General features: G+C 56.8%; 4 protein-coding genes across 7 annotated transcripts; 2 read left to right on the top strand and 2 right to left on the bottom strand.

Annotated features, from left to right (window-relative positions):
- On the top strand, positions 1–4682 carry EIF4EBP1 (eukaryotic translation initiation factor 4E binding protein 1). Of its 2 annotated transcripts, none has more exons than XM_064638182.1 (3): positions 1–237; positions 3000–3170; positions 4327–4682. In XM_064638182.1, exons 1-3 carry the CDS (start codon positions 90–92, stop codon positions 4359–4361), a joined length of 354 nt encoding a protein of 117 aa, XP_064494252.1. In that variant the 5' UTR covers positions 1–89; the 3' UTR covers positions 4362–4682. The 2 variants fall into 2 exon arrangements, with proteins under 2 accessions (XP_064494252.1, XP_064494253.1); XM_064638183.1 differs by having other exon boundaries at positions 2–237; positions 4330–4682.
- A 3657-nt stretch (positions 4683–8339) lies between these two features.
- Positions 8340–11287, bottom strand: NODAL (nodal growth differentiation factor). Its single transcript, XM_064637965.1, has 3 exons — positions 10312–11287; positions 9085–9875; positions 8340–8996 (listed from the first exon to the last, which is right to left on the bottom strand). The coding sequence occupies exons 1-3, from the start codon at positions 10730–10732 to the stop codon at positions 8844–8846; spliced, it is 1365 nt and encodes a 454-aa protein (XP_064494035.1). The 5' UTR covers positions 10733–11287; the 3' UTR covers positions 8340–8843.
- Positions 11288–11418: 131 nt separating this feature from the next.
- On the top strand, positions 11419–19922 carry ASH2L (ASH2 like, histone lysine methyltransferase complex subunit). Of its 2 annotated transcripts, XM_064637960.1 has the most exons (17): positions 11419–11549; positions 11842–11911; positions 12587–12732; positions 13491–13579; positions 13908–14002; positions 14089–14184; positions 14375–14470; positions 14684–14759; positions 15378–15395; positions 16685–16778; positions 17113–17330; positions 17541–17708; positions 17790–17983; positions 18312–18404; positions 18519–18617; positions 18909–18968; positions 19340–19922. In XM_064637960.1, exons 1-17 carry the CDS (start codon positions 11446–11448, stop codon positions 19445–19447), a joined length of 1824 nt encoding a protein of 607 aa, XP_064494030.1. In that variant the 5' UTR covers positions 11419–11445; the 3' UTR covers positions 19448–19922. The 2 variants fall into 2 exon arrangements, with proteins under 2 accessions (XP_064494030.1, XP_064494031.1); XM_064637961.1 differs by lacking the exon at positions 15378–15395.
- STAR (steroidogenic acute regulatory protein) lies at positions 19898–23205 on the bottom strand. Of its 2 annotated transcripts, XM_064637969.1 has the most exons (8): positions 23188–23205; positions 23043–23149; positions 22379–22492; positions 22001–22128; positions 21766–21924; positions 21039–21223; positions 20750–20843; positions 19898–20667 (listed from the first exon to the last, which is right to left on the bottom strand). In XM_064637969.1, exons 2-8 carry the CDS (start codon positions 23104–23106, stop codon positions 20566–20568), a joined length of 846 nt encoding a protein of 281 aa, XP_064494039.1. In that variant the 5' UTR covers positions 23107–23149; positions 23188–23205; the 3' UTR covers positions 19898–20565. The 2 variants fall into 2 exon arrangements, with proteins under 2 accessions (XP_064494039.1, XP_064494041.1); XM_064637971.1 differs by lacking the exon at positions 23188–23205 and having other exon boundaries at positions 23043–23139.
- Positions 23206–23472: the final 267 nt, after the last annotated feature.

Genomic DNA, 23472 nt, shown 5'->3' with positions numbered 1-23472 from the left:
GAAGGGGCGTGTCCCGGCGCGGAAGCGGCGGCGCTCCCGGTGATCCCGGTGATCCCGGCGATCCCGGTCCCGGCGGTCCCGGTGCCGTCATGTCGGGCCGCTGCTGCCAGGGGCAGACGCCCAGCCGGGACATCCCCGGCCCCGGCAAGTGCCTGGCGCTGCCCGACGGGGCCGCGCTGCCGCCCGGCGACTACAGCACCACGCCGGGGGGCACCGTGTTCGGGACCACGCCGGGCGGTGAGCGGGGCTTCGGGGGGCTCCTGCTCCCCGGGAGGGGCTGGGGAGGCTCGCTTTGGCCAAGGGGGGGGCTCCCCTTTTTGTCCCAGGAGAGGGATGAAGGGGAGCCCCTGCTTTGTCCCCGAGGCTCTGGGGAGCTTTGGGGGGCCCTTGGTGGGATGGGGATATGAAAGGGGGGGGGTCCCCACCTTGATGGAGGGGGCTTTGCTTTGGGGAGGGCTTTTCCCCGGGAATTCGGACACGGCTGTGCCCGGAGGAGGAATGAGGGGTCCGGGGGGCTCCCACCTGCCCAGGGATGGGGCTGGGGGCTGTGCCCCCCGAGGAGCAACCTCCGGCATCCCCCCGGGTTACTGCTTAATTCTAATCTCTAATATTTGCTGTTTTCTCCGGCAGTCATCAAACCCTGGGGGCCTTTTCCTTTATTTCTTATTCCCAGGTTGCTCCAAATCCTGGAAGTGTGGCAGCTCCACTGCTGCAAACAGGACGTGGGCTGGTTCTCTCCTTGTTTGCTGCAAGTCCTGTGCAGCCCCAGAGCTGCCAGGAGTCGGGAATCTTCAGGGATTTGATCCTCAAATAAGAGGAATAAACAGGGTATACGAAGGGCTCCTCCATCAGAGGGGTTTTGTGCCCCCTGTCCTGCTCGGGTGTTTATTTGGGGCAGTTTGGCCTCGAGAAAAGCGGCTGCAGCTCCAGGTGATGGCACCTGGCACAGGGTCGGTGTGGAGAACTCCAGCTGCCTCTGCTCCCGCCCAGCAGGGGTTTGGCATGACTGTTTTTCCCACACCTCTAAGAATTTCCCCCCCTGCATCCATGTCCGGGTGGATTTGAGCAGCGGGAATGGTGAAGCTGCACTCGGGAGGGGACGGAGGTTTAGTTGGTCCCTCGGACCCACCACTGGGTTCCAGGGGTTAAAATTCGGAGAGAAGGGGAAGTGGCACTGCTGACTCACACGGTGGGTTTTGTGTGTGCAGAAAAGCTGAGGTTTGGGGTTGTTTTGGCCAGTGTGTTCCCTCCTCTGAAAGCAGTGCCTGCAGGAATTGTGCTGGAGAACGGGAGCCAAGAGCAACAGAACAGAAAGGAGCAATTAACGGCGTGGAGTAACGAGGGCTGTCAGCTGTTTGTCCCCGGGGAGCTGGTGGGTGCCTGGAGCTGAGGTTGGGGTGTGCCCACCTGGCAGTGCCCATGGCACTCCCGTGACCCACCCAGGGCTGTCCCAGCCTGTTTGGGGACACCAGGGCTGTCCCAGCCTGTTTGGGGACACCCTGTGCTGCCCGGCCCTGGGGCTGGAATTTGGGTGCTGGAGGGAGGGGATGATTCAGAGCTGCTGGAGGGACATGGGGTGTGAACCTTGGGCTCTGTATCTGCCCTGTGGGCACAGCGAGGCCCGCGGGGGCTTCCAGGGAGCAGAGAGTCCCATGGGGTGTGGTTTTCCTGCTAAATCCACCCTGATCTCCCTTACAGCAGCAGGGAACTCAGCTTTGGGGGTGTGAAGGAGCCTGTCTGTGGCTCTGTGACAGCCCAGAGTCCTTTTGCTTTGGGAGCTCTGGGCACGTGGCTGTCAGAGGATGTGGAAGCCCTTGAGCTCCTGGTGCTGGTACATGAGCTGCAGTTCCAGGAATCCCTGTCTTAGTCCTGCTCCCCGAGCTTCCCAGGAATCTTAACGCCCCTGTCCCAGCCAGCTGCATGTTGGGTTGGATTTCCCCCCCACACACCTTGTGAAACAACTCAGATTCAAAACCCTGAGTGAGAAGTTGTTCAGTGTTTTGGGAACTCCCCTGCAGAACTCCGCTGGAACACAACACCCGGACACGTTGGTTTATATATATTTATTTTATATTTATAGTGTTCAAAGCGAAGGGAGTTGACTGTTCCAGGACAGATGGTAACGGGAGCTGTTTGCCCACACATGTGTACTTTAGTTAACACTTTTGGGGAGGTCACAAGGACTAGTTCCTCTCCCTCTGGCTGGAACAGGAGCAAGGCAGGACAGACCTGAGCCAGGGGGGTGTGCAGCCCCTGGAAAGCAAACGCTTTTCCAGCACTTCCTGGGTTAAGGCTGTGGGCTGTTTGGAGGGAGATCCCTTTTCTGCCTGTGGTTTTGGAGCTTTTTCCATGCAATTCCTTTACAAGGAACAGGCTGTTCCATGTATTCCTAGAAATCCGTGCCCGGAGGCTCGCTGTGATGGGCTGGAGCTGGCTTGTCTTGCTGGGCAGGGAGAGCTGCCTGTGGGCTGGTTAACCCTTGGAGCATTAACAGCTCTGTGTAAGCCTTGAGCAAGGTGTGTGTAACTGCTGCCCTGCCAAGGGAGGTGTCTGTGCGGGCACGGCACGGCCACGTCCTGGCCCCTGGTGTGTCCAGGTGTGTCCACCTGCAGCTCTTGGCCCTGCTTCTGGCCATGGGTGGAAATTAAATTCGATTTTCTGTTTGCTCTGCGGGTTGTTGTGACCTTGGGCGAGGTGGAAGGGGCCGGATCTGTCGCTTCCAGCACCGGGCTGGGTTTGGAGCCTTGTGTTCCCTCTGGGCAGCAACCTGACAGCATTTGGGTGCTTGAGCCTTCACCTTTACTTACAGATACAGTGTTCAGGTGCCTGGCTTTCTTGTGAGGCAACACAGCCTGAGCAGTGAGTGCTGAATCACAGCTATCACTTAAATATCCAAGAATCCCAGAATGATTTGGGGTTGGAAAGGACCTTAAAGACCATCCAGCTCCAACGCTGGGCAGGGACACCTGACCATGTTCTTGTCCCCCCCCTTCCCCCAGGTACCAGGATCATCTACGACCGTAAGTTTTTGATGGAGTGCCGCAACTCCCCGGTGGCCAAAACACCCCCCTCCGACCTTCCCGACATTCCAGGCGTCACCAGCCCCGGCGCGGAGGAGCTGAAGCTGGAAAACCACCACGTGCAGAACTGTGAGGAGAAAGCGAGCGCAGGTGAGCGGGGGCAGCAGGGACCCAGCAACCCGCGAGGGGCACGGCTGGTTCCTAGAAACTCCAGGGCTGGCACGGAGCCAGGAGGTTCCAGTGAGCCGTGGTCAGTGCTCCAGGGAATTCTTGGAAAACCAGAGTGGGCTCGATGCCACGGGGGTAACAAGGCTCTCGTGGCTGTGTGGCCCTGCTGTGGGCCCCAGCAACGTGACTTTTTCGGTTATTAAGTGTGATTTGCTGTGATTCCTGTTAATTCAGCGTTTGGGAGGCTGCTGCTGGATCAGGAGCCCTGTGAAGAGCAGAGGAGGCAGCTGTTGCTGCCTCTCCCTGTCCTGGGCCGTGCTGCAGCTGCTTGGGGCTTCAGGTTACAATTCACAGTAGGATTTACTCAGGGTTTTTAATATCAGCACGAGTTGTAAATTCCTCCTGCCTGTTTCTGACCCCACTTTGTGACAGGGACACTTCACCAAGGCCCTGAAGCAGCAACACGAGCCAGTGTTGCTCTTGAAGAACTGTTCTTAGAGTTATTTGAGGTTAGTTCTTGAAGCAACATGAAGCTACCAAGTGCAAGTACTTATCTTCTCTCTAAAAATAAAGTCCTGAAGGCTCCTGTTGGCTTCCATGCTCACTCCAAGCAGAATCTTTCCAGAGTTGCCTCATGCCTTCACACTCCTGTGACCTCAAGTGTCTCGCTGGACCCTCTGGCACCCTGAAATACAGGCTGGGCACTGGGTTGTGACTCTCCCAGAGAATCCCTATGCCCAGGAACAGATCCTGGCTGCTCTGGCTGGCTCCTGCCAGGCTGTGGGAGCAGCTGGAGGGATAATGGTTGTGAAATGTGCCTGTGTGGGTTCGTACCAGTGATTGTCACCAACGTGGGTCCTTACATTCCCTGTTAGAAGGACATCCAGGGGTAGGGATAAATTATTTAAAGGGCATTTTTTCTGCCTCTGCTCTTTTTGGTCAGAGGAAGATCCCCCAGAGCTGACACCTTTACAAGAGCTTCACGAGATGGTTTTCACACCAGCCCCAATGCCTGAATGCAGATTTTTAAGCCCAAGCAGCCCCATTTCTGAAGCAGAGCTGCCAGTCGCCCCTTCACCACAATCCCTGGTATTCAGTGTGGAACTCAGAGGACTCATTTGTGGTTTTGTCCCCTCAGCAGGTGAGGAAGAGCAGTTTGACATGGACATCTAATGCACCTGCCCGGGGAGTGCTGATCCAGTGAAGCACCAGGACTTGTCTTGAGGATTCCCACCAGCCAGGCTTACAGCAGCCCATGCCTTGAGTGCCTTCCTGCTCCTGGGAAAGGCAGTTGATTCCCTTGGGAGAGCAGAGCGTGTCCTGTTCCAGGGGCCGGGTCTCGGAGTGCCAGAGGAGACACTCTCACCCCTTGGTTTTGGTTCCAGTTTTATGCTTTTGTTAATCATTTTAATACTGTAACAGTTACAGAAATGCTATATAAGGGAGAAATAAAAATCATGTGGAGTCTCCTGGTGTGGAGATGAATGCAATAAATGTGGCTTCTGTCCCTTATTCCAGCAAGAAACCACCGGCCTGAGGTGTTCCACAGCAGGTCTCTTTGGGGGGTGAGTGCTTACCTGGGTTTGTCATCCCTGCTGAAACTCCAGTGCTGCTTCACCCTTGTTTCTCCTTTTTATCCTGTGGTAGGCAGGGGTCAGGGCTTTGGGAAAGAGGGTTTGGCTGGGGGGGGGTTAGAAACAAATCTGGGTTTGAGAGGGGAATTTTCATGTGAGAAAAGTTAATTTTTCCGTGGGGAATGCCCAATTTGCATCCCCATCGACCAAATATCTGCATTTTTAGCCTCGGGTTTAATAAATGTGGTCTGCAAGAGGTTCTAACACATTGCTGTTGAATGCTGAGGGGGAGTGGAGGCACCTCAAAGGAGGACAATCCATATCAGGACACAGCCTGGACCTCAGACTTCCTGAACCACAATGAGTGTCTGTGCAGATCAGATTCTGTAGATAGCTTTTAAATATCTGCTAATGAGGCTCAGTGGTGACATTATGATATGCAAACCCTTAATAATGAGTAACAGAACAAAGCAATTGCTGCAGATAAACCCGCATTTCTCCAAGATAAGATTTAAGGGTTTCTCTGAAACCTTAATGGGAACAAATCCAAATTTATTGCCCTCTGGTGTGACTTTATCAGTCTTGCAACTCTGCACGGGTTTGGTTCTGATGAGGGTTTGGAGAGGAGCTGCTGCAAGAGCCTTGTTGGATCAGGATTTGGGTACAAAGGCCTGGATTTTGGGGTAAGTGTCAGGTATTGCAGGTAATGCTCTTAAATCCCATTCCCTCCCACCTGCAGGAGAGGTAACACGTGCTGGAAGTGTTAAGTACTTTGTCCCTGCCCTGGAAGCTTTGCATTGGTATCTGAAGCTTATGCAGATCTGGGGGAGCATCAAAGCCCCAGGTGCCTGGGACAGCAATGCATAGCTGATAATTCGGAGGGAGGGAGGGCTCCCTGTGAAACACCTGGCCAGGTGTGACCAGGGCTCTGCCGGGAGGGTCGGGGCTCCTGCTGGGTTCCCAGCCAGGGCCCTGGGGCCACAGGCACTTGGGGGCAGTCGTGGGGGGCAGAGAGAGTCCTGACCAAAGCTGTGGATGGGATGAGGTGACACGACACTTGTGGGCATCTGCTCCCTGCAATTTGTCCTGAGCCCGTTCCTTGAACTTTTCCACCCGTGGCGTGGGACCAAGTGGTCTCAGCACCCCATTGCTCCGGTCCTTCACCCCCTCCCTCACACCCCCAGCCACTGCATCCCTCAGCTGGGCAGTTTTGGATCCATCTCCTGCCTGCCTTCATGTTTGCAGCTCTCCAAGCTTTCCCGAGCCCTGCACGGAGCAGCTCAGCATTCCAGGGCAGTTCCCTGCTCCACCAGGCTCTGTTCCTTGCCCAACACTTGCACTCCCAGGCCAAGGAGCTGCTTTTCCTGCAGGCTGAGCCCTGGTGAGCACGGTGGGAGGCAGGGAGGGAGGGAAGGCAGCTGTGGGTGGCTGTGGCACAGCTGGGATGCTCTGGGGAGGTCCAGGGACAAGTGTTGGCTTTGTCATTGCATTTCCCATCCCGGCCCCTTTTTGTCGCAGGAGGGTAGAGCAGCACACCCGGTGTCCCTGCATCCTGCTCCACATCCCTGAGTCCTCCTCCGTGTCCCTGCATCCTAATCCGTGTCCTTGTGCCCTGCTCTGGTTCCCTGAGTCCTTCTCCATGTCCCTGTGTCCTGCTCTGTGTCCCAGTCACGGGACAAACACCACCTGCCCGCCCCAGCTCGTGCCTTAGTGCACCACTTGTACAAATATTACCCTGGGCCTGTGATAAGCCCCTTGGCCTGTTTGTTTTTGCTCTTTCCTCGTGTGTCCAAAGCAATCCGTGCCTGCCATCCCCCGTCCCTCCAGACTGATCCCAGCCAGGCTCAGCTGCCCCACGCTCCCGTGCTCCCCGAGCGGTCACTGCTTGTATCCAAGTCTTGCCCTCCCAGAAAACCTCAGGCACCTTCCCTGCTGGAAAACCTTCCCTGCACGGAGGGGCTCTGTCCTTTATGTTTAAGGCTGCTGAGACCAAGCCAGCCCTTCCCAGAGCAGAGACCTGCCGGCTCCCCCCTGGCCCTGGGATGCTGAAGGGTCACAGGCAGCACCCCATGGCAGGGCTGGGGCTGTCCCCCCACTTTATTATCTTGCGTGTCTGGGCTCCCTCTGTCCCCCCCACGGCCCCCCCGCAGCCGATGTGGATTGGGGCAGGAGCAGGGCCACAGCTCTCCCTGCTCAGATCAGGTCCCTGCTCACAGCCCGAGCCTGGCAGAGCCCGGCTCGCCAGCAGATCCTCGCCTAAACCCGGCTTTATTGTCACCGCCCGCACTTTGATGTTTTCCTTACAGCCCTGGAATCTCAGCCTTTATTTTTCCACCCCGCTCTTCCCAGGGAACGGCTGCTGCCTCCCCCTGCCCCGCCACAACTTTTGAACCCGCTGCTGGATTCCAAACAGGGGTGATGGAGGGGCAGAGATGGCAGAGATACAGCGGGGGCTGGGGGGGGCCAGGGCGTCCCGGGCTGGGCGTGAGGGTGTGAATCCTCCCGTTTATGAGCAGGAGTGGCAAAACTGCGGAGAAAGAGGCAAAATAATGTGATTTTATGTCACCCACAGCGCAGATGTGCCGGTTTCTGCATGGCTTTGCCTCCTGCCGGGGGTCAGCCCCGCGCCCCCGGCCCACCCTTGACAGCTCCTGCAAATGACCCTCTAATGACGGGATGGTCGCAGTGTGAAAGCTGTTGGAATATGTAAGCGGCCCCGGGGAGGGTCTGCTGGGGAGGGGGGACACACCAGACACGCTTTGTTTATCCGCCGGCTGGGATGTGGATTGGGGATAATCAGGCTGGGCTGGGATGTGGAGTCGGGGCTGCTGGTCCCAGGAGGGGCGGGATGGAGGTGGCCCCTGTCCCATCCTGCGCAGCCACCCGGGCCACCCGCCACCAGCCCCGATGCTTGTGGTCCCTCCCGTCCCCTCGGCTGCGCGGGGGTCACCGTGGGTCCCCCCCGCGAGTGCCGTGTCCCCATCCACGGGGCAGCCCTGAGCCTGGGGGACCCCAGACCCACCGCCGGGGCTGCAGCCAAACCCCAGCACTGCCCCTCACTACCCAGGAGGAGCATCCCCCGCCAGGACTGGGGTGCAGGGGGGACACGGTCACCCCAGGGCACTGGAGGCCCCGGGCGTTGCCTGGGACTGGGGTTCTCCTGCTGTCACCGGGTTGGTGACCCAAAGGAGCTGCCTGCACCGGCCACAAGGCTTAGAATTCACTGCTTAGAGAACACGGCCCTTCCCTTATCTCCGAGGGGTAAATAAGGGTGGGAAATCCCTTTAGCCTCCCCTTCCCCTCCTGCAGGTGCCTCCCTGCTTGCTCTTGAGCAACCTCCTGTCAGGGTGGGAGCAGCTCCATCCTTATCTCACGTGAACTTTGGAGCTTCTGAGCATCTTTTGCACCGTTGGAGGGACCCTTTTGCTCTGGCAGTGTCAGGAACAGCCAGAGCCCACCTGCTCTGGTGTTACTGGTGAAGGAGCAAATGGACAGAGAGATGGAGGAACTGCACCCTGACAGACCACCAACAGCAAAAATGGGCTGTGGAAATCAGCCGAACCACCAGGCGTTTTTAATATAGATATATATAATTTATTGATGAGTTTTACAACTGTGACCCTTTCTCTACCACCCCATCCAGCGAGGGGGGAAAAGGCTTGAGCAGATCCATGGCCTCACGGAGGGAGCAGAGTGTGCCGTGGCAGGGAGTGATGCTACCATGCTCCAGTCCTGCACCTCAGCTCCTGCCTCTGCCCTTGGCTGCCCCAGGCACACCTTCCAGCAGCACCACAGCTCCTGGAAAAACACAGTGTGGGGCACTAAGGTGCCACAGGGAGGTAGCTGGTGGCCTTTCCTGCGTGGAGCCTGGATCCAGCCATGCACCGTGGCCATGAAGCACTGCTAACACCCCGGCACCCCACTCCCCACTCCTCCCCTGGCCCAGCCAGGGCTTTGCCGACCCACAGTCACATGGGCTCGAGATGCCCCGGTCTGTGTGATGGCCATAGGTCGGGTGGTCGGTCCTTGGGGGCACTTTTGGGCAGAGATGTGCCCCTTCCCAGCGGGGGACGAGGTGGCCTCAGTTGCAGCCACACTCCTCGATGATCATGTCCTCGTGGTGGCGGACGACGATCTCGCCCTTCTCATAGTAGAGCATGGAGAGGGGACTCATCCTGACCGGGGAGCAGGCGGGACACGGCACCTGGTTGGGCTTGTAGAGCTGCAGCAAACTCTGTGGGAGACACGGGAAGGGCAGAACATCCCCCCTGCCGCGGGTGGAGGGCTGGGAGTGTGGGGGGCGCGGGGGCAGCTCCTCTTACCTGTATGTACGCGTGGTTGGTGGGCTTGAAGGTCTCGTCCACGGGCGAGGGGCACAGCCCTTCGCACCGGTAGGCGTTGTACTTTTTGGGGTAGACGATCCAGCTGCCCCAGCCCGTCTGCTCGAAATCCACCATCATGTCCACCCGCCTGCACAGGGCCCTGCCCTCCTCCCGCGGCGTGGCCGGAGCAGCGTCGCTCGCTTTGATCCTTTGCTTCTCCATCCTGTTCCTGCGGTGCCGGCGCGTCCCCTCGCCCTGGGAGCCGCTGTCACGCATGATGTACTTGGAGGTCTCCGCTGTCCTGATGAGGCTGTGGTCTCCTGGAGACTTGTCCGTGGAGAAGACGAGCAGCAGGACTCTGTCTGCCACGTCCTGAGGCAGGGCTGGCTCCCCGTGGCCAGCGTCGCTCAGGGTGGGCGAGTGCACTGCACTGGTGGCCGGGACATCCGAGCTGTTCATCTCCCACCGTTCCTTTCCCATGGGATTGTGGTGCCCGGGGACCACGGCTTGGTGCAGCCAGGACCGGAGCAGGTTGGTGACCTCGAAGACTTCCCAGGAGGCCTGGGTGGCAGAGGGGCTGCCAGCCACGGTGCCCAGGAAGAGCTGGTGGGCGCAGGTCCCGTGGCCCCGGCACCTGCGCCGCTGGCTGTGGTAGATGTCCAGGGAGACGTTGTGGGAGTGGGAGAGCCCGGGCGGGCGGATGCGGAGCTGGGCCAGACTCACCTCCTGGCTGCTGGACAGGGAGGACATGTCGAAGGAGAGCGCCCAGCGGGAGCCGTTCTGCAGGGAGCCTGAAAGCCAAGGGCAAGGTGAGGGGACGTGGGGCCGGGGGTGCCAGCGCCGGGAGGGACGGTGCCCTCGCGTCCCAGCCGCGGGAGCCCGAGGGTCACGGGAAAGCCGCTGGATCCACCCCGAGAGCCAGCGAGAGCCCCGGGCAGGGCCGGTCCCGGGGACAGGGATTCTCGGGACAGTGGGGGTCCCTGGACAGGGATGCTTGGGGCCGGTGCAGGTCCCGGGAACTGTAACTGTGCCAGAACAGGGATGCCTGGGGACAGTGCCAGTCCCGGGAAGAGGAATGGTGCTGATCCCGGGGACAGGGTTGCCCGGGGACCGCACGGGACCCGGGGACAGTGCTGGTTCCAGGACAGGGATGCTGAGGGATGGTGAGGGTCCCGGGGACAGTGCCGGTCCCAGGACAGGGATGTCCGGGGCCGAGGCCCCACTCACCGTGCGGGGAGAGACTGAGGGCGGCGGCGGCGGCGGCGCGGAGCGGGGCGGGAGGGGCGCGGAGCAGCTGCAGCATCAGCGGGGGGCAGCGCGGCGGGGCGCGGGCCGGGGACAGGGTGGGCGCCCGGGTGGGTACTCGGGGGGATGCTCCTGTCGGTGCCCAGGTGGGTGCCCTGGAGGATGCGCAGCCCAGGCGGAGCAGGGCGAGGGCGCAGAGCGCCAGCGCGGGCGCGGAGCGGAGCGGGACCCGCATGTCTGCCCGGGCCACCCGCAGCCGCCCTATTTGTACAGCGGCCCCGAGCACCGCCCCGGGCACCCCCCTCTCCGGCAGCCCCCTCCCCTCTTCTCCCCATCCCTCTTCCCAGCCCTCCGTCCCTATCTCCATCCTCCCTCCCCTCCACCCCCATCTCCGCGCTGACATCCCTCCCCGCTTCCAACTCCGCCGTCTCTCGTTCCTCTCTTTCTCCCTCTCTCCTTCCCACCCTTCCTTAACTGCCTCTAGTCTTATCCACCCGACTCATCCCTCCAGCCCTCCAGTTCTTCTCGTCCTGCCCGTTTCCCTCTCCATCCTCCCCTCCATCCCTCCTGGGCTCGTCCCCACCACCAGCTCGCTCCATCCCTCTCCTGCCGTGGCTGGTGGGTGCAGGGACGGCACCGCCCGGGACCCCTGTGGACGAGTGACCCAGGCACATTCCCCGCCACCCATCAATCCTGTCCTGCTCTTTGGAGAAGGGACAGGGACCTGGGGTACCCGAGGACCCCAACCTCTCCAGGGTGGGGGTCTCAGCGGGGGTCCCCCTTCGTCCCCGCCCGTCACCCAGCGAGGCGACGCTCCTCCCTCCCTGGGAGAAACGTGCGGGGCACCGTGGAAACCTGGGACCCGCTGGTGGTTTCTTACCCCGCTGTCAGCCTCTCACCTCCCTCTCAGGCTGTGCCCGGGTGACGTCACGACGCTGCAAAAAGTGACGTCACGACAGAAGGGAAACGTGACGTCACGGCTCCATCTCCCCGCCGCGCAGTTCCCAGCGGCCGCCGCCAGGTAGCGCCACTGCGCTGCGGTGGGGCCCACCCGGAGCCATCGCCCTTTGAAGCGCCGGGTCTCGCGAGAGCCGCGAGCGCGGGCGGCGGGCGAACATGGCGGCGGCGGCGGCCGAGGGCGCGGAGCCCCCTCCGGAGCCCCCCCCGGCCCCGGAGCCCCCGGCCCCGCCAGAACCGCCCGCCGCCGACGCCGAGAGCGGGTATGGCCCTCCCTGCGCGCGCCAGAGCGGCCCCCGCACCGTGAGGGCTTTGATGGGGGAAAAGGGGGCGGGGGGGGGGCTCGCCGCGTTACCATGGGAACGGGGATGGGGGGCCCGCACCGCCCCAGAGGGGTCCCCTGGGGGCCCAAGCGACACCGGGAGGGCGGGGGGTAGCTGCACATACCCCCCCATCCCGCGCCGGGCCCCGGGTCCGGGCTGAGCCCCCCCTCCGCCCCCCATTCCCGGGGGTCCCCGGGGGGGCGGCTCCTCTGACACGTCTGTGCCCTGGCAGCGGGGACACCGCCCTGGTCGATGTCACCACGGCCCTGGAGACCGAGTCCGCCAACGGCAAGGAGCCCCTGGTAAGTGCTGTGGGCACGGGGGGTGGTGGGTGGTTCAGCCCTAAGGGAATTTACATCCCCCCAGCTTTGGGTCTGGAAAGGGTTATTTTGGAAGTTAAATCCTCAGCCGTGTAACGAGCTGAGTCTATGGAATAGCTCCAGCGCGGGCACGGATCAGGGAGAGGGATTTATTCCATTTAAAGGTAGCAGCGTGTGAGTCCCTGGCTGTGCTCTGCCCCAGGCAGTGTGTGATTCCCTGGATCTGCCCCAGGCACTGTGTGATTCCCTGGATCTGCCCCAGGCACTGTGTGATTCCCTGGATCTGCCCGGGCAGTGTGTGATTCCCTGGATCTGCCCCGGGCAGTGTGGGATTCCCTGGATCTGCCCCAGGCACTGTGTGATTCCCTGGATCTGCCCCAGGCACTGTGTGATTCCCTGGATCTGCCCCAGGCACTGTGTGATTCCCTGGATCTGCCCCAGGCAGTGTATGATTCCCTGGATCTGCCCCAGGCACTGTGTGATTCCCTGGATCTGCCCCAGGCAGTGTATGATTCCCTGGATCTGCCCCAGGCAGTGTATGATTCCCTGGATCTGCCCCAGGCAGTGTCTGATTCCCTGGATCTGCCCCAGGCACTGTGTGATTCCCTGGATCTGCCCCAGGCAGTGTATGATTCCCTGGCTCTGCTCCTGTTCCAGGACACGGCTGGGGATGGTGCCGAGGCCCTGGATGCCCAGGGGGGCTCGGGGGACGAGGAGAACGCGCGGCAGCTGGGAGAGATCGAGCTGCAGTGTGGGATCTGCACCAAGTGGTTCACGGCGGACACCTTCGGCATCGACACCACGTACGTGAGCCCTGGCAGCAGGAAGGGAGTGTTTTAGAGTGCGAGTTCCCAAGGACCAAGGCCCCGTCTGTATCCTTGGACACTTGGAAACCAGCATGTTGTGTAAATAACTAAGACTTTGCCCGTGATAAAAGCACCCCCACCAGATACCACTGAGCCTGTAAGGTGTTTCTGGGCTCAGGGAGAGAAAGAATAATTGGTTTCTAATCTGGAATAATTAATGTCTTAATCCAGTGTAGTAAAGAATAATTGACTTGATTTCTTTTCTAAGAAAGACACTGAGGGACTGGAGTGTGCCCAGGGAAGGGAACGGAGCTGGGAAGGGTCTGGAGCACCATGAGCAGCTGGGGGGGCTCAGCCTGGAGAAAAGGAGGCTCAGGGGGGACCTTCTGGCTCTGCAACCCCCTGACAGGAGGGGGGAGCTCCCAGGGAACAAGGGACAGGAGGAGAGGGAACGGCCTCCAGCTGTGCCAGGGGAGGCTCAGGTTGGACATCAGGAGGAATTTTTCCCTGGTAAGCAGGGTCAGGTATTGGAAGGGGCTGCCCAGGAAGGTGGTGGAGTCCCCATGCCTGGAGATGTCCAAGGAAGGACTGGACATGGCACTCAGTGCTCTGGGCTGGGGGACAAGGTGGCGATCGGGCACAGGGTGGACTCGATGATGTCAGAGGTCTTTTCTAATCTCAGTAATTTTGGCATTCCTTTAATCTAATGCAGTAATTACAGTGTACCCAGCCCTGACAAACCTGCTCTTTCCCAGGTCCTGTTTGCCCTTCATGACCAACTACAGCTTCCACTGCAACGTGTGCCACCACAGTGGGAACACCTACTTCCTGAGGAAACAAGCGAGTGAGTCTGGGAGAAGCACGTTGGGGGGTGTTTTGTGCAAGATAATTCTGAAGGTTTGGTTTTGTCTGGGAGGGCTCTGCTGAGACTCTTGGGAAATGACCAGAAAATTCATAGCAACAAATCTGAGGCTTTTTCTAAAAATGTTTTGCTGTTTTAATTGCTGAAGATGGTTTCAATGTTTTCAGTGGGGGCTGATCAGGGTGAACTCGAGGGGGTTTGCTGTTCCTCGGGGTGATGCTGTGGGGTCGGTGATTGCTGTGAACACAGGTGGGTGTCCTGATCTTCCCCACCAAGTGTAAGTGTATCCCTGGGGTGTTTTGTTTTCCAGATCTCAAGGAAATGTGCCTTAGTGCTCTGGCCAACCTCACGTGGCAGTCGAGGACGCAGGACGAGCACCCCAAGACGATGTTCTCCAAGGATAAGGTTTGGCTGTGACGGAACCGCCGCGGGTCCGCGTCAGGGGTGGTGTCAGTGAGAGGAGCTCAGAGAAATGTTCTCTGCTTTCACAGGATATTATCCCGTTCATTGATAAATACTGGGAGTGTATGACAACGCGGCAGAGGCCTGGGAAAATGACCTGGCCCAATAACATTGTCAAAACCATGGTAAGAACTGGGGGTAAATCCCTGGAGGAATTACCACGAACATTTTGGTGTGTGCTGAGGGCTGGGCTTGGAGCTGAAGGGTGAAGATGCTGATGTACCTCCCACATATTAATAGTACACAATGGGATTTAAACACTTGTTAATTAATTTGTTAATCTTACCTCGTGTGATTTGAACTCCTCTGTTTCAGTGCAAAGAAAGAGACGTGTTCCTGGTGAAAGAGCACCCAGACCCGGGCAGTAAAGACCCAGAGGAAGATTACCCCAAATTTGGGCTTCTAGACCAGGTATGTGATGAGAGAAGGGAGGAGAACAGGGATCTGGGAGGAGAAGTGGGGGATCCTTGTGGTGCCTTCTGCTCAGTCAAGGGGCAAAGCTCTGCCATGAGTCTGTGTTGTGCCAGCGGTGGGTGGGAGCTCCAGCACCTGGGGGTGCCCTGCTTGGGCTCAGGGTGGCACCTTTGACCAAGTCTGTTCAGCAGATTGTTTGACCTCTTGCAGGATCTTGCCAATATTGGCCCTGCCTATGACAACCAGAAACAGAGCAACGCTGTGTCCACGAGTGGAAGCTTGAATGGCAAGTTCTTTACTCGGGAGGGTTTGGGGTATTTGGGACTAAGCTGCATTTCCCAGTCCTCTGGGCATCTGTGCAGTTCAGCTGTCGTGTGAGCTGAGTTTATGCTTGTGCTCAGAACAGTCTCACTGTGCCTTTTTATAGAAGGATTAACTTTAGTTCTTGGGAAGGTTCAGCTGTTTCTTTACGGTGACCAGATAAATCGAGATGCTCGCCAGAAAGCCCAGCTTGTCAGTTTGCTCTTAGAATGGTTTTAATTTACCTCCTTGTGTTTCCCTTTCTCTGAGAGTTGAAAGTAGCTGGGGAAAGGATAAATATATACATTATTCCTTGTGCTTACTGCTTGTGCTTTACTGTTACTCCTTGAGGGTGACTCCTGTGCTGTCCCGTCCTGCCGAGGTTGCTCAGGGTGACCTTACTGCAGTGAAGTACCTGCTGATGAGGATATGTATTAATAATCTGCAGTAAACACATCCCAATAGTACAGGCAGGAGGTATTTGGGGCTTTTTAGAGCAGGTTACAGATATCTCAGGTGTGTTGTCTCCATGTCATGCACTGGTTGTTTTTTATTGAATTTCCGGGAGACTGACAAACATGTGGTGCCACTTCTGTTCTTGCAGGTGGAGCCTCTCTGGGAGGTGAATATTTACCTTTCAGCTTCTAAAACTTAAGTATTGCTGTTTGCAAAGCTTTTTTGCTTGATTCTCTTAGAAGCCAAAGTCAATTAAAAATGAAAGCGTGCCCTGATGTGATTGCAGTCAGGCTTTAATACAAACCAGCAATTCCACTCTTTAATCTTTAGCAATTAGAAGCTTTTATTGCCATATTCTGCCCTACTTGACTGTTATAAATGTTTTATTTGTGTATTTTGTTCTTATATTTATTTTTACTTTGTGTCAGTTGACCTGATGTTGTCATTTTAACTCTTAATGTCTAAATAATTCAGTCTGAAACATACAGTGTGATGGTTTGGGCAAGTAAATATTTACCAGCTGGAGATCCTGAATGTTTATCTGCACTGGATCAGGTGATGTGCAGCTGGATCAGGTCATGTTTGTGCAGAATATGGTATTCCCTGGGTGATTTGGATCCCTTACACCATAAGGGAATGCTGGTAATGGAAGAGCTGACTGGATTTTTAATTACCACACGAATGCAGTTCGTGAAGGTGTTTATCTACAGTACATGAAATTTCCATAGTTTTCCTTGTGAATCAACACTGATCTCTTTTGAAATAGTTTGATGATAAAATGCACATATGATTTAATTCATTTAATCTCAGTTTGATTAAATTTGACACGCAGCCTTTCCTGTACTACAGTCCTGTGGGTTCAAAATCAGTGCTGTAGTTCAGGCTGGTACACTGTTCAATCCCAGAACTGACTTTGGTGATACTGAAGAGAAACACCTCTTGCTTTTTGTTTTTCCTCCACATAGGTGCATTTTATTTTATAGATGGAAATTGAACATTAAAGTGCTTCTTGCTGGTTGGTGTCAGAGTGTTCCCCCAGCACAGGGTCACTGGGATAGTGGCTGTGCTGTAGGGTGGGTTTCTGCCGCTTCTGCAGAAGTAGATTGGAACTGTGACTGGAATCTCCATGAAAGACTAATAATAATACCTCTGAAGTGGATCCCAGTGCTGCTGCCTGTAGCTCTTCTCATGACAGAAAAGATTCTTAATTCTGACCTCAAAAGCCCGGGTTGAGCTTGTTTTGCTGCTCAGTCTCCCTCAGCTTCCGCTCCAAATTTAGTCCCCTGCGGATTTTGCTGTGCTCGTTGGCACCACGGGCTGGTTCACACTGACTGTGGGCAAAGGCTCCTGAGCCCACGAGCTCATTTTGGTTTGGCTGCTTCTGCCCCTCTGTCCCTGGAGATTCCGGGTGCTCCCCGACCCCCAGCTCTTAATGTGCCCACTCTGTGTGTGCAGGGGGAATGGCTGCTGGAGGCAGCGGGAAGGGCCGGGGAGCCAAACGCAAGCAGCAGGACGGAGGGACCACGGGAACAGCCAAGAAAACCCGGAGGTGAGAGGAGGGCACGGGTACTGAGGTGTTGGGCACCGGGCAGGGACGTCCGTGCTTGTGATGCCTTAAGCTGCCTCCCACCTGTCTCTGCCTCGGGTGGGTTCATGGGGAGTCACTCCAGAGCCCTGTGACGTTACTGATAACTCACAGGCCATAAATCATTTGCAGTGGGGGAAGGTGTGCTCAGTTTGTAGGTGAGTGTGTGCTCGTTTGGCACAGACACCACTGTGCAGCCCCTGAGCGCAGGGACAGCTCTGCAGGGGGGTGTCCTGGGGTGATCTGTGATGGCACCACAGCCACTGGGAGATGCCAGCCTGGAGTTTCTGTGTTTCAGTGACCCATTGTTCTCAGCTCAGCGCTTGCCCCCCCACGGGTACCCTCTGGAACACCCCTTCAACAAGGATGGGTACCGATACATCCTGGCCGAGCCTGACCCCCACGCGCCCGACCCGGAAAAGCTGGAGCTGGACTGCTGGGCAGGAAAACCGATTCCTGGGGACCTGTACAGAGCCTGCCTGTATGAACGAGTCCTCCTGGCACTGCATGACCGAGGTACAGAGCTCGTTAGTCTGTGCAGGTTGTGTTTCCTTACAGGGACGTCCCGGTGACCTCTCGTTACCGGTCAGTGACGGTTCAGGTGTCATTGCTCTCAGAGGTGCAGATGGCAGATCCACCTCTGCATGTTCATTTGCCTTCTGACACCTCCACACTTTGCAAATCCCAAATAACTGCTCGTGTCACCCCCTTGTGTCACCCCTGCAGCTCCCCAGCTGAAGATCTCTGACGACAGGCTGACTGTTATTGGCGAGAAGGGCTATTCCATGGTGCGAGCCTCCCATGGCGTGCGGAAAGGAGCCTGGTACTTCGAGATCTCCATGGATGAGATGCCTCCAGACACAGCTGCCAGACTAGGCTGGTCACAGCCCTTGGGTAAATAATGGGACCAAATACTTCTTAGGAGATGCTCCTGCTACACTCCACGTGTTCACAACAGAGTGTTTGTTTCTGCAGGGAACCTCCAGGCCCCTCTGGGATATGACAAGTTCAGTTACTCCTGGCGCAGCAAAAAGGGAACCAAGTTTCACCAGTCGATAGGGAAACACTATTCGTCTGGCTATGGACAGGGAGACGTCCTGGGATTTTACATCAGCCTTCCAGAGGACACTGAGACAGCCAAATCCCTGCCTGACACCTACAAAGACAAGGTGAGGGGCGAGTTCACTGTTGGATTGAGCATTGGCAAGTGGATAAGTGGTAAACAGGTTGCTCTGGCCTCACTCCTGCCCCTTTCCATGGATCCTACCCATCCTGCCTCTGGGTACCTCCGTGGTTCATAGGGGAGAGGTCCAAAATACTCCTGGATGGGATTGCCCACGTCTCCTTTCATCTTCCCCTCCTGGCTCTCAAATACTTGAGCTGTGGGAATCACTCCTCACAGGTACTCTGACACCAGGCACACCTGTCCCCAAGCAGGGCAGGTGATGGGCAACAGGTTTTTGGACTTGCTTCTGACATTGTTTGCTGCTATTTCAGGCTTTGATCAAATTCAAAAGCTACTTGTACTTTGAAGAGAAGGATTTTGTGGACAAGGCAGAGAAGAGTCTAAAGCAGGCACCTGGAAGCCAGGTGAGTTCTTGGGTGTCACTTCAGCACATCTGGTAAAGGGGAACTGGGGGTAATCCTGACAGAGTTGCTGTGTTATGACAACCACCATCAGTGGGAAAACCCTTCATTTTTCAGATCATATTCTTCAAGAACGGTGTCAGCCAAGGAGTTGCCTTTAAGGACATCTTTGAAGGGGTTTATTTTCCTGCCATTTCTTTGTACAAAGGCTGCACGGTAAGTGAGGTGTCTTTGAAGGAGAATGCCTGAATCCCTCAGTTTCAGTAATGCACAGAGTGGGAGTGCTCTGGGAGCCTGCCAAGTGAGGAGGGAGGATGGGAATTATTTTAGTGAAGTGACTCTGGAACAAAACTGCTGAAGGAACACCCTCCTTCCATGCCAGGGATGCTTGTTCCTGTGGGCTTGCACAGGCTGGGGGTAGGCTCAGAAGCAGGAGGGGGATGAGGACTGAGGACTAAAGAAATTTTCCTGGTTTTTTTAGATCTAATGAAAATGTGTCTTCCCCAGGTTTCTATAAACTTTGGGCCGTATTTCAAGTATCCCCCCAGAGACATCACTTACCGCCCTGTAAGTAAACCTGAAGCTTTTTTCCCCCCATCTGAGAGACTCAGTGTTTAAAACAAAAGGTATTTTGGTGTGGTTCGTACCACACCACAGCACATTAAAAAATATTTAAGGACAGCTAGCCCAATAAATAATTTAATTAAATTTCCATTAAATAGTAGATGCTGTCTTGTTCCTCTTGACAGATTGTAAGGCCCTGCTGTTGCCTGTGTTGGCCTCTTTTATCAGTAAGAGGGTGGAATTGTTTAAGGACACACTTGGAATTTTTTTTGCCCCACCGATGTTTCCAGGAGGGGAACAGCCCTGGAATGCTGCTGCCACTCCTTCCCAGGCCTGTACCCCGTGGCTGGAGCTGACTGTGCTTCCCCCTGCAGATGAGTGACATGGGCTGGGGTGCCGTGGTGGAGCACACGCTGGCTGATGTCCTGTACCACGTGGAGACAGAGGTGGATGGGAGGAGGAGCCCCCCCTGGGAGCCATAAACCCCCCCCCGAGGATTTATCGCAGAGGAACGTCCATCCCTCAGTGAGCAGCCACGACCCACCGGGCTGAGGTGTTGTGTATGTGTTACCTGCTGCAGGTTCACACCCCTCCCCCTGCCAGAGTGTGAGTGGGGCAGGTCTGGGGTGTTTTGTGCTATTCTGGGGCATCTCTTGGAGCCTCCAGTACCGTTACAGTGTCACTCCCAGGAGAAGGGGGTGCTGAGGTACCTCCTCCTGGGCTGGGACTGTGGGGTGTTCCTGAGAACAGGGTGTAGCTGGACCTGCCAGGTGTAGGTACAGTGACACCTGTGCTCAGGTGTGTTTGGCTGATTGGGACCAACAGCTCCCAGCCAGGAGGGCTCTGTTGGAACGAGACAGCTGCATGTAAGACTGAAATTTGGGCTTCTGTCCAAACTGTATTTTTTCTTTTCCCCACAAACTGGAAACCAGTTTAAAAATAAAGGCTTTAACTCTCTTTTTATTCTGTTTTTGTCTTGTAAATTGTTACAAGTGAGATTTAAACTCAAAGTAGCTACATTTGGAGATCTCTCAAGCTGAAGATCTGCTCACAGGAGCTACACTGGGCCTGCTGCCAATGATCATCATTGCAGAGCTTTTGGATGAATAAATAATTTGACACTGTGTCTGTGCCTGTACAGGAAAAATAAATTAGAGCTGCTTTGGGGGGGAGAGGGAATAAAATTGTTAGTTAAGTGCTGTGTTTGAGTTTTAGGGGAGTAAAAGGTGAGGTTCAGTCAGGCCCGTGTTTGCCTCACTGAGGATGTATCTTCCCAGTCAGATGTCTGGGGCCTCCCTAATAACTAGTGAGCCCAGGCCTGGGACACCACTAATTAAAGCTTTATTTATTCAGTGACAGTAATTAGGGAGGGTAGAGGTTCCTGGCTGGACAGGAACATGTGCTCAGTGAAGCAAATGTAGGACTTAAAAATTTTTGGTCCTGCATTTCCACAATGAGTTCCAATAAATAAATCTTTATATTTATTGATTGAAACCACGTATTAATTAGTGGTGTCTGCTGCTAAAGGCCTTGGCTGATCAAAGTGACTCCCCGTTTGCCCCTGAACAAAGCCCTGCCCCGGGTGGTGGGCGGGTGGTGGTCAGCAGGACACGGGCCGGGCCAGGCGCTGCCGGAGGTGTTTGGCGAAGTCCACTTGTGTCTGGGACAGGACCTGGTTGATGATGGTCTTGGGCAGCCAGCCCTGGAGAGGAGCAGACACAGCCTGTGAGCGGGACCTGCCTCCCCCACAGCCCCTGTTCTCCACCCTGCACCCTTCCCAGTACCTTGAGGTCGATGCTGAGCAGCCAGGTCAGCCTGGTCTGGGAGGGGCTGCCGGGCAGCGGGCGCAGGACCATGCAGGTGGGACCGTTCTCAGCCCTGACAGGGGGGAGGGACCGGGTCAGACCCAAAACCCAGACTTCGAGCCTCAAAAATACACTTAGTGACTGGGGGTTTCCTCAGCAGCTCCTGCTGCCCAGACAAACCCAGTGACTGAGCCCCTGCTAAAACCCTCCTGCCCCGTGGGGATCTCCCTCGTTGCACACCCCGTGAGGGGACTGAACAGGGGGTTACCTGACGAACCCCTCCTGCTCCGGCATCGCTCCGTACGTCGTGGACATGCCGGCCAGGACACAGGTGGAGCCGCGTCTCTTGGAGCACCGGACGCTCACAAAGTCCCGGGGCCCAACAATGTTCCCGGGGGTCGGGGCTGCCTTCTCGTGGGTGATCACCGTGTCCTTCCCAATCTTCTCCAGGATCTGCAGTTTGGAACTGAAACCTCAGTTTGAAGTGTTTTAAGTGCCAGCGTAGCTAAAAAGCTGCCTTTGTTTACCGGGTGCTCAAACACAGGGTCTGACAAAAACTTGGTGTTTACAGGGAGAAAAATTGCAAATATCTGCTCCACCCCAGGTGCAAAACATGAGTTTTCAGTTCCTGAAAGGAAAGGGGTTTCTCTTACTGCTTCTCTGATTCCAGAGGAGCTGTGGGATAGCCAAACTCTTCCTTGTGCCTCAGGGCTGCTTCTCCTCCGGATCAGCCCAGAGTTACAGCAGAACTGGCTGCTCCTCGCAGGAAAGTGCATTTCCTGCAGAATTAGTCACAGAGAAGCTGCTCCAGACTCACCTTTTCTACAGCAGCAATACAGTTACTGCATAAAAACTCTCCACATCTGCAGCAGGCAAGGGACAAGATACAGTCGCAAAGAATGGCAGAGAATTCCCTGTGCTCCTGCTGTGATGGGTCCTTCCAACGCCACATGGAGCAGGACCCGTGTGAACCCCAGCTGTGACACGTTTCCTACCTTGACTTCTTTGACGCTGGGGTTCCAGTCTCCCATCTGCTCCATGTTGTCCACCAGCTCTCCATACACTGAGTCCAGGGGCTGGTCCACCACCACCTCCAGCCGGAACACCTTCCCCACGTCCGGCAGCACCTTGCTCAGCACTTTGTCTCCGTTTCCCTGGAGGGGGGACAGCAGGATTAACACCACAGCTGTTGGCAGGAGGAGCGTCAGTGCCACACGGCAGAGCACCCACCGCCACCGTCTCCGTCTTCCAGCCGTCCTGGTCCTCCAGGATTCTGAGGGATTTCTGCAGGGCTTCCTCTCCTTGTTTGATGTAAGACATTTCCATCTCACTGAAGGGCTTCTCCTCCAGCCTCGAGCCTGCCGGGACCAGACAAAGGCAGGAGTGAGTGCAAGAACATTCTAACGTGCCAGACAAGCTTTATCTACACCAAATACCCTTTCCATGCCCAGGGACCGGGGAATTAAACCCAATTCCCACTGTGCTGCTGGTTCAGCAGAAGCACAGCCCGCCCACAAGCAGGTTTTCCCCCAGCCACTCCCTGGATCCCCAATCCCTGACAGCCTCCCCCCGGCAGGAAGGGACAGACCCCCCTGAGGTGTCACTTACTGAGCAAGGAGCTCCTCCTGCGCACCTGGTGGATCCAGGAGCTGGGTCCTGGGCTGCGGCAGGCGAGCCTGCTCAGCTCCTGGCTGATGGCCACGGCAGCTTGTCTCCTCAGACCTGAGGGGGAGAGTGCATCAGGGGCCTTTCCAGGGGCTTTTTCCCCCAGTTTGATCATACAACATGGAAAAGCCTCTGCTTGTCACCTTTACTGAGTCCCTACAGGCACAGGGAGCAGCCATCACGCTGCCCTGGGACAGCCTGTCCTAAGCAATCCCAGGCTTGGCTCCAGGTCCAAGCCACGCAGCAGTAAAAATACTGAGGAACATCGGGTGGCCCAGGAAAGAGTATAGAAATGGAGCACAAGGATAGAAAATCCTCACTGCCAGTGGGAGTGTGACGCAGAGCTGGCCACAGGGGCACGGGCACCAGAGATGGCAAAAAGGGCGGCAGGGACAGTAAATCACAAAACCCAGAAAGCACCACGGCATAGGGTGGGGTAAGGAGAGCACCCCTGAGCTCGTCCTCCTGCCCAAGAAGGAGTTTAGAAAGCAAAGGGGGGGGGGTGTCCTTTCTGCACCCGCGACTCAGCGGGAACTTCTCCCACGAACTCCAGTGTGACAGCGGGGACAGGACCCCACTGCCCCTCCCGCCCCAGGCAGCCCCTCACCGGTCATGTTGCGCAGGTGCCGGTAGGAGATGGCGGCACAGAGCTTGGACGTGGCTGGGAGCATCTCCTGGGCTGTGGTGGTGGCTGTGCTCGGTGTCTGTGGTGGTGTCTGTGCTTGGTGTCTGTGGTCAGTGGCTGTGGTCAGTGGCTGTGCTCGGTGTCTGTGCTCGGTGTCTGCAGTCAGTGGCTGTGCTCGGTGGCTGCGGTCGGTGTCTGTGCTCGGTGTCTGCGGCGAGCGCAGCTCTGTCCTGGCCCCGCCGCCACGGCCTTAAGTACGTGGGCTGAAGGATTCTGCCCCGTCAGCCGCCAGATAAGAGCCGTCACTCACGGCAGGGCCCCGTGGGCCAAGGCCACGCCGGGCTCCTCACGCAGCTGAGGGGTCAGCGCCGTGCTGGGACACGGAGCCAGCACAGGGGGGCACGGCCAGCCC

Source organism: Pseudopipra pipra, chromosome 28, assembly GCF_036250125.1.
Source record: "Pseudopipra pipra isolate bDixPip1 chromosome 28, bDixPip1.hap1, whole genome shotgun sequence".
Taxonomy (NCBI): Eukaryota; Metazoa; Chordata; class Aves; order Passeriformes; family Pipridae; genus Pseudopipra; species Pseudopipra pipra.
Note: the sequence above shows the minus strand (reverse complement) of the source record. Positions and strands in the feature narration are given on the sequence as shown.